Source organism: Hyaena hyaena, unplaced genomic scaffold (assembly GCF_003009895.1).
Source record: "Hyaena hyaena isolate Hyena2069 unplaced genomic scaffold, ASM300989v1 scaffold_451, whole genome shotgun sequence".
Lineage (NCBI taxonomy): Eukaryota > Metazoa > Chordata > Mammalia > Carnivora > Hyaenidae > Hyaena > Hyaena hyaena.
Window position 1 is genome coordinate 1,241,364 of NW_024081080.1, and position 9,288 is coordinate 1,250,651.

Here is a 9,288-nt window from a genome sequence, read left to right on the forward strand (position 1 = left end):
TAGAAAGAACTTTGAATTACAATTAGTAAGGCCTAGGTTTGAATGCTAGTTCTAGCCAAAGCTATGTGGCTTTGGGCAATTTACTTAACTTCTATGAGTTTTAGCTACCGTGAAATGGAGATGATGGAATCTCACAGGGTTGGCATTAGCATTAAGAGACAAAGATTGTGAAAATAATGGCATAATCCATGTTACACAGAAGGTACTTGACATAAAAGAGACTCATAGTCTGTGCATGGTCTTGTGGATCCCTTCCTTCTGGCCCTTGATGGCTATGTGGGGTCAGGAGAGATGGGCTACTCAGTGGGTACATGTGCCAGTTTTCATGGTTTTGCTTCTGTATCCTACACTGTGTAACAGTTCTGGATTCTCTCCCTCACCTTTTCTGTCAGAGGAAGTATAAACGGTGGATGAAGAAGAGGAAAATGGCTCTCCACAGACCAGCTTTCTGGCCAGGTTTGAGGGAAGCCCAGTAGTGAACCACAGTGCTTAGAAAATAGTCGTAGCCTGTTTTATATATCTAGACCTTTATTTTTAACTTTTTAAAAGTTTATTTACTCATGTTGAAAGAGACAGAGATAAGCGCGAGCAGGGGATGGGCAGAGAGAAAGAGAGAATCCAAAGCAGGTTCCCCAGGGACAGCACAGAGCCCGACATGGGGCCTGAACTCACAAACCGTGAAATCTTGACCTGAGCCGAAATCAACATTCAGATGCTGAACTAACTGAGCCACTAGCCTATAGACCTTTATTTTTATAGAAGAAACAGCATAACTGCATGACGAAAGCTTTTGCAGTGTAGAATTGTGTCACAACTGAGGGAATCCTTTCTGTTTGGATCAGGAACTACAGTTCAGGTCCCTGGTTTACCCTGTTGTGTTTCCCAAATTGTAATGAGGAGGAGGAAGCAAACTATTCCTGTTATCAACAAGGGTTCTAAGCCTAAATCTAAAGAGCGATGGTGCACTAAGGCTTGGTAAGGGGTAGCGGTGGTGGTTTTTTTGGCTTCTCATTCCTTTGATCAGAGCGTTGGTTGGAGTCGGGGGTGGAGGGGGTGGGGAAGATCTTTGGATTCAAAAGACTCTGCTTTCTATAGTGGGTTGTTGCTTTCTCTTCCTCTGCCCCTCTGGTTCCTTCCCAGAACCAGATTTGTTAAGTACTTTCTGGTTTTGTTGGCCTCCTTCATGCCTCCCTCATGCCTGAGATCCTCATCTCTCCTTAAATTCTTCCTTCTGGGTGACCCTATATGGATCCCTCGATGCTTTAGGACTTTAATAATGGGGGAATCTAGTTCCTGTTATATGATTGTCAGCTCCTGGGTCTCAGGAAAGCCACACTGAACTTTGTGCTGGTCAAACAGCTTGCACAGGGCATTGATGTAGAGTGCATGGTACTTGTCCACTGTCTTCTTGCTTGGCTTCTCAATCCTGGGGATTGGCAGGGGCTCCCCAACTATGGAGAAGGAGAAGAGACAAGCATCTGAGCCTCCCTTCCTCAACTCAAATTACCCATCCATCAGAGGGATCCACATACTGAAACTCAGTATCTGTGTCCCCTCCCTTTCCCCTGTTCTTTCCCTCTGCTCTAGCCCCATCCCATCCCATATTCTCCAAATACCTAATCTCATGCATGCTGAAGAGAATGAGAGTAAGCTCAGAAGAATGCTGAAGGAATACATGTGAGTAATGATACTCTCATGGCAGCTATTGAATGACCACAACTCTTATCTGTTTAGTTGTCCTGCCCACCCTGCCCTCAGCCACAGCCACTGGAACTCCCATTGCCCATCCCAGTTGTCTGCTGGGTCTCCTGGACTTGGTGGATGACCTGGGTGGGGAGAAGTCAATTACCAGAGTGGTCCAGAGGTACTGGAAAGCTTACCAACAGTGGTAATGGGCCTATTGAAAGGAAGGAGGCCCCAGGATCCTCGAGTGAGGCCCCGGCCATGGAAGGTACAGAAATTTAGTCCCAGGATTTTTTTGAATGTGTCCTGGAAGGTTTTTTGGAAGAACCTTAACCACGTGCCCTCAGGGAAGATCTCTTGATTGTGAACCTCATTCTCTCCAAAGGAATAGGAAGGGACAAGGTACGCTCTGCAAAGAAAGGAGCATAAGTGTTAACTCTCCCAGGAAGCTCGCCCCAGCAAAATCCTCTCCAAGGTGGGAAGCCTTTCCAAACATCCCATTACAGAACAAGAACCCAAGCACCCAAACATCTTCAGCCTTGTGTCTCATTCTTGCCATGTCCCACCCTTCTAAATGAACCCTTTGTGGGGAGCTGCTGCACCTTGTCCTCTGATAGGAAGAAATGAAATCTTAGGCAATCTAACTGCCTTCACTGCACCCAGTATCAAGAGTGATCTTCCTAAACTGCATATCTAGACATGTCATTTCCCTCTTTAAAACTCTTCCAGAGATTCTTACTCTGTATCATGCTGCTTACCATGGCTTTTGTGCTCTAGCCCTGCCTACCTGGCAAGCTTCTCCTCTCCCCACCCCTTCCTTGCAACCTGCTTAGCACTTCTAAGTGTGCCAAGTTGCTTCTTGTCTATGCTTCTTCTACATTCTGCTCCTTCTGCCAGAAATGCTTCCTTATGTCTTCACATAGCTAATTCTATTGTGCCCTTCAATGCTCGGCTCCAATTTCAATCTCTTAAAAAAACCTTTTTTGACTACCTCCAATTCCCGCCCCCACAATACAGATTAGGTACCCTTCATCTACTGCTTCTCTTTCTCTACACTAAGTCAATTATTCCAGTCATCTCCTTACCTGTCTGCCTCCCTAGTTGTCTGTCAAGCTCATCAAAGGTGAGAACCGTGTCATTCATTTTTTGAATCTCTAGGGCCTGATACATTGTAGGTCAACTGAGTTCTTTCTCCCATTTTGTCTGACTGGCAACTCCTACTATGTTAGCTCACAATTCAGATGTCACCCACTTATGAAATTTCTACGTTGGGAGTGAAAGTTTTTCCATCGATTGTTGCTCCCATAGCACTTTGTATATATCTCCACTATAGCACATCATTCATCCAACAAATATTTATTGCGTTTTTTCTATGTGTCAGCACTGTTTTGAGCCCTAGGGACTCATTAGTGAACAAAATGGGTTAAAACAATTTCTGTCCTCATGGAGCTTACATTTTTACTTGAGGGAAGACAGACAGCAAACAATAATAACAAACAAAAGACCAGATATATAAATAATAAAATCAGTGATATATAAGAGGATGATAAATGCAATAGGAAAAAAAAGCAGAGCAAGATGGTCAGGATAGACCTTATTGAGAAGAAACATTTGAGCAAATACCTGGAGGAGGTAGCACAATGAGCCAAACAGTCATTTGGAGGAATGATGTTCTAGGCAGAGGGGACAGCTAGAGCAAAGGCCCTAAGGCAGGAGCATGTGGTTTCTGAGAGAGATAGCAAGGAGCTCAATGTAGATCTAACAGAGTAAGCAAGGGTGAGACCAGTGGGTGATGAGGGGTGGCTAAGGACCAGATTATTTAGAGTTCTTCAGGCCCTTGTAAAGATTTTGGCTTTTGCTCAGAGTGAAATGGGAGCCATTGGAGCATTTGGAGTAGTGACATAATCTCACATTTAATGTAATCATCCTAGCTACAGTTGGGAATATTCTCTTGGCTGTGGGGGAGACAGGGAAAGAAGCAGGTAGAGCAGTTAAGAGATTATGTAATAACCTAGGGGAGAGATGATGCTAGTTTAAACCAGGGAGGGGATTATAGGTGAGATGATAAGTGGTTAGCTCCTGGATATTTTTCATGTGTGCATATCTGTTCTCATTGGACTGTCAGTTTCCTAAAGGTAAGGACAAAGTCTTATTTATTTTTATATCTTCAATGCCTAGTACTATGCCTGACACACAGTAAGCATTCAGTAACTGCTGAATGAATGCATTCTATTTCTCAAATCAAATTATATGCTCTTTGGGGGCAACAACCATATTTTCTTTATTTTTGCAATCCCCACAACATGAAGCCCAGTGCCTTCCTTGCCTTGGGTAGGTTCTCTGGGCCTCTCAGTTAATGGTTGATATAGAGTGATGCTCCAAATCCCCAGACCCTCAGCCTACTAGGCTATTTGGGAAGAAGGTAAAGGTCTTTTACTACTGTACTTTCTATAACTTCAAGTAAAAGAAGTGCCTACAAATGTATCTGGAGTCCCAAACACCATTAAGACACAGTGTGAAGGAGCAGAGGGAAGCAATCAGAGTAAAGAGGGAGCCTCCTTTAACAGGTTTCCAAGGGAGGGAACCATTCTGGAGAGGTGCTACAGAGTATACATGGCACCCTGAACATAGGGCACCAGAACCTGGGGACCCACCCTGTCTCCAGTGCCAACTTCACAAAACCTTTACGTTCTTTAAGGTAGAGGGTAGAGGCTCCTGGTCGACACAAGAGGGCTTCAGCAGCTCCACCCACCACAATAATCACAGCATTGCCGGAGCCTTTTTGGGTCAGCAAATACTTCAAGGCCAACTCACTCACTGGGCATATCCCTGTGAAACCAATGAGACAAGTAGCATAACAAACTTGGTGCTTGAGATTGGGGTGAGGGGTTCCTCTGGGTTCTTCCTGCTGGAGACATTTCTGTTTCCTGACTATTGTTTCCACTTTTCTTTCTTTAAATATAATGTATTATCAAATTGGCTTACATACATCACCCAGTGCTCATCCCAACAAGTGCCCTCCTCAATGCCCATCAAACACTTTCCTCTCTCTCCCCCACTCCCCCATCAACCCTCAGTTTGTTCTCTGTATTTAAGAGTCTCTAATGGTTTGCCTCCCTCTCTCTCTGTAACTGCTTTTTTTTCCCCCTTCCCTTCACCCATGGTCTTGTTAAGTTTCTCTAGATCCACATATGAGTGAAAATTTCTTTGACCTCCACATCCTGGGTTAGCCCTAGCCTAAGGTTGGTCCTTAGGGTCAGCTGCTTGCCTTGGGGGTTCTGTGATACTACAGTTGGGGATACCTTGAGTTCCTCTGTCTGCTTCCTCTTAGCTCAATAGTATTTAAGCCCATCCCTATGGTTTCTACCCAGAAACCATAACCATCTTTGACTCTCCCCAGTCTTACAGCTCTGGAGACTCTCCAGAGTTTTCTCCCTCAGGGTGATCAGAACTAGCCACCACACACATGCTTTCTCCCTAGAGCAACCTGCCAACTGAGAGCCATTGGCTGGGGTTTCTGGAGAGTATGCAGACCCAGGAGCCTGCCCAAGCCAAACTGAAATGTAGATGAACTGTGGAATTAAGGTAACACCCTGCTGTTCCACAACAGTCACAGAGTCTTTCCTCACTTCTGCTTTTCACCTTTACTCTGGGCTTGCTTTTTATTCTCTCTTGAGATGGAAGAAAAGTACCCCCAAGATTTAGTTATTTGGCTCATGCTAAACTCAGAGGGCAGCAGAACCATCCTCTGGGACTCAGTGGTCTCACTTAGCCCCTCCAGACAAATGTATCTTACCTTTTAATGTTTGGTTTCAGTTGTTTTCTGGTGTCCAGAAGGGTGAATATTCATCCAGAGAGAAGGACGTTTGTCACAGTACCCTGGCTAAAAGCCTGGCATGGGGAAGTTGTCCTGGATTCTGATGGATGCCTATCCTTTATTCCTTGACATCTTATGCAAGTTTGAAGGGGTTCCCAGGAAATGAAGGTCATGGGCAAGGAGGGTACAAGCTAGTATGAAAAACTTTAAAATGTCTTTAAGAATCTTTGGAATGAGAGCTGCTATACAAATGGCCAAAATAAGCCAAGTAACATCCCAGCAAGAATCTAGCAAGGCTCATCTGAGCTGCCCTGTTTCATGTCTGATTTTTCCTATTTTGGGTTTCAGATTTGGCTTTTGCCTTTTGCTTTCCACTTTTGCTTTAGTCCTGAACTCCAGTTCTGGTTCCTAGAATCCTTCTGAAAGGATTCCTGGCAACTCTTATAAATGCTTGTAACTTATTCTACTGCCTAACCAAACCCTGCTTCCCAGATCTTGGACAGAATCTGATGCTTGGCCACATATTCTTTTTACTGGATCATTGTGTTCTGGACTCCTTTTCTACTAAGTCTTCTTCCAGCAGGATGGGAGATGTGGACTCTTAGCACTTATTGGGGCTGGAGCCCTGAGTTAGGACAGAGAATGGAATGATTTTTTTTATACTCACCCATTGACATCACATATTCTCGTACAATTGGGATCCAGAAGATCCCTTCCAAGGTCCCTACTGAAGGAGTGATGCCTGGGAAAATCCGAGAAAAGCCAGTGGCCTCAGTAGCAAAGTTGATGAACACACCGTAAGAGAGAACGCCATGGGGGTGATTTACAATGATATAGTTATGTTCCGGAGAGATGTCATGAGTCTTCACCAGCTGTTAGAGGGAGATTAACTCAGCAGTGGATAAGAAAAAGGAAGAGAGGACATGTGGATCCATATACCAGCAGGTAGCCTATTTCTCTTAGGGAGCCCCAAATCCCTGTTCATTGGGATGTCATTATTGTCATAGGATTGCCAGGGGCTATGATGCTCAGAGGATTTGTAACTGTGAAGAAAGGCTGCTATCTATCCATCTTCCCACCTGCCCATCCATCTTAGGTGCCTATGCTGAATTATGCCTCTGAGCCTTGACCTTCACTGCTGGCCACTAAAGTCTTTGAAAACATGGAGCTAAGTAGGAAGGAAGAGTCCAGGCAACAGAAACCAAGGGCACTTAGTGGAAAGGTGGTTACCTTTATTGGGAAATAATTTTGAAAATACTTCCATAGGGTCCAATTTCGTACCCAAGCTGAACGCCTACCACCTATAGACACAGAAGGGAAGAAAAGAGCAGGTGAGATATTGCCAATCCCTCTACTTCTCTCAGAGTTCGAGGGTTCTTTCTATAGTCCTCGGGTCACAGAAGAGGTCTCTTATTCATACTTTCATATTTCTAGAACACAGAGCTGTAGATACTTGTCCCTGAATCCAACCCCTAAGAAGGTATAGGAGGTTCCTGCTCCTTAGGAGTCAGCCAAGAAGGTGATAGGAAGATATCCCGAGGCTGGGGACACCTTCCCTGAAACCTCTTAATTCTTCCTAGGAAGCCTAGGAGAGATCTCTCTTCCTTGCTGAGGTTTGCTCTCCTCTCTCCCTCTCCTTCCCTCTACCCCTATTTGCTTCTTTCAATCTTTCCTGCTCTCCACCCTCCTATCTCATTTCTTTTCCCTTTCTCCTTCTTTCCTCTTCCCACCCTTTCTCCCTCTGCCTCTCTCACTCTCCCTCCATTTCCTTCTCCCTGTGGTTCCATCCTTGGCACAGATGGGTACCACCATTCTTCCCATCTCTTACCTTGACTGTGAGTATTCCAATCATAGGCGAGCCAGGTTAAGACGAGCACAGACAAGATCCAGAATTTAGTGAACACCAGAAAGTAGGGTATAAGAATAATAGGAATCGCTCCTGAGGGGACACAAAGGGTTTATACCCTTCAGTTTCCTTCAAGTTTAATATAATTCTAACTACCATCTCTGCTCTATACTGAAGGGGCAGGTCAAGGCTGGTGTGAGACCCTTCTCTCCCACTTCCCTCACAAACCCTACTCGCTCTACTGTAGTCCAGGCTGATCTCTGAGTCCTTGGATCTGGGTCCTTTTGATGGCTGAGATCTTAACTGAGGAAATGGCATAACTATGACATTCTCAGAACAGGCCCTCAGCTGGGGTCAAAGGAAAGCACTACTTGGCAAGTGGCCTCTCAAGAACAGCACTTGCACCTGTGGCTGAAATCCCCATTCTGGGACTTTAGGAATTCCTTTCTAATAGCTTGACCCTCCTCTCTTTGTGGAACCGCTAAATCAGCACATACCAGTGGAGACGGGGCTGCCTGCAGTATACAGGCTGTTTGATGCTGAGAAGAAAACACGTATTAGAAACTGCTTTACTATGTTCAGTTTTGTCCCATTCAAAATGTTTCAAAAGTTCAGAAGGGGAAATATTATCTCTGTTAGCAAAGGGCCACAACTCTATGAAATGTAAATATGATGCATCTCACCACAGAGGGAATTCCCATTTTAAAATCTGCATTCGTGAGAAAGGAGCTAAGTACCTGTATTGTGAATGAAAAAAGACCCAGCGAAGGGAATGACTTGTTTGACCAGGTAACCACATCACGGGAGATAAAATTTCCAGAAAAGGGAAAGAGACTCAAGAATTACTTAGAAGTGGAGGGGTGCCTGGGTGGCTCAGTCAGTCGAGCCTCTGACTTCAGCTCAGGTCATGATCTCACACTTCGTGGGTTCGAGCCCCGCGTCGGGCTCTCTGCTGACAGCTCAGAGCCTGGAGCCTGTTTCAGATTCTGTGTCTCCCTCTCTCTTTGACCCTCCCCTGCTCACGCTGACTCTCTCTCTCTCTCTCTCAGAAATAAATAAAAAAAATAAAAAAAAGATTTACCTAGAAGTGGGTTTTCTCTTGCATTTTGGACATAGGTGAAAATAACAGGAAAAAAACATGGAATGGGCCTTTCTTTAAAAAGTCATGTTATGGAGTAGAAGAAATCTAGGTGATAGGCTGAATTCTCTTTGCAAGAGCTGGCTGAGATGGTTTTTATAACCATGCTAAGTAAATAGGAAATAGTGGTAGGAGAAATTTTACAGGAAGCTTGCCATCAATAAATATCCTACTACCTCTGACCCTCATAAAAGATGAGAGTAAATTTGCCAGGTAAGCTTCAGAGGAACACCCAGCAAGAATCATTATTAATTAAAGATGGTCTATCTGTATAATTTCTTTTTATATCTTGCTTCAAATAGATTTAGTTTGCATCCCAGTATTTAAAACAGTGCCCTGCACAGAGTAGGTGTTTAACAAATATCTCTAGACTGACTGGAAGATAAGTGTTTTCTCTTTTCAATATCAGGTAAAATTAAATGATGTTTTTTTTGCCAGCACTTGTACTATTTAAATGTGGTGTTATTCGCCCAAAAAACAAACAACCCAGTGAAGAAATGGGCAGAAGACATGAACAGACACTCCTCCAAAGAGGACATCCAGATGGCCAACAGACACATGAAACGATGCTCAGCATCCCTCCTCATCAGGGCAATACAAATCAAAACCACACTGAGATACCACCTCACGCCAGTCAGAGTGGCTAAAATGAGCAAATCAGAGAACTCTAGATGCTGGCGAGGATGTGGAGAAACGGGCACCCTCCTACACTGTTGGTGGGAATGGAAACTGGTACAGCCCCTCTGGAAAACAGTGTGGAGGTTCCTCAGGAAACTAACAATAGAACTCCCCTATGACCCAGCA

General features: G+C 44.5%; 1 protein-coding gene across 1 annotated transcript in view; it reads right to left on the bottom strand.

The window, feature by feature from the left end:
* Positions 1 to 702: 702 nt before the first annotated feature.
* DGAT2L6 (diacylglycerol O-acyltransferase 2 like 6) overlaps positions 703 to 9,288 on the bottom strand; it is a 23,325-nt gene continuing 14,739 nt past the window's right edge. The window contains exons 2-7 of the mRNA XM_039253353.1: positions 7,329 to 7,439; positions 6,731 to 6,801; positions 6,168 to 6,372; positions 4,338 to 4,512; positions 1,881 to 2,092; positions 703 to 1,451 (exon numbers count right to left, since the gene is read on the bottom strand). Coding sequence (XP_039109284.1) covers positions 1,297 to 1,451; positions 1,881 to 2,092; positions 4,338 to 4,512; positions 6,168 to 6,372; positions 6,731 to 6,801; positions 7,329 to 7,439 — 929 coding nt within the window. The 3' untranslated portion in view covers positions 703 to 1,296. The remainder of the gene's footprint in view (positions 1,452 to 1,880; positions 2,093 to 4,337; positions 4,513 to 6,167; positions 6,373 to 6,730; positions 6,802 to 7,328; positions 7,440 to 9,288) is intronic.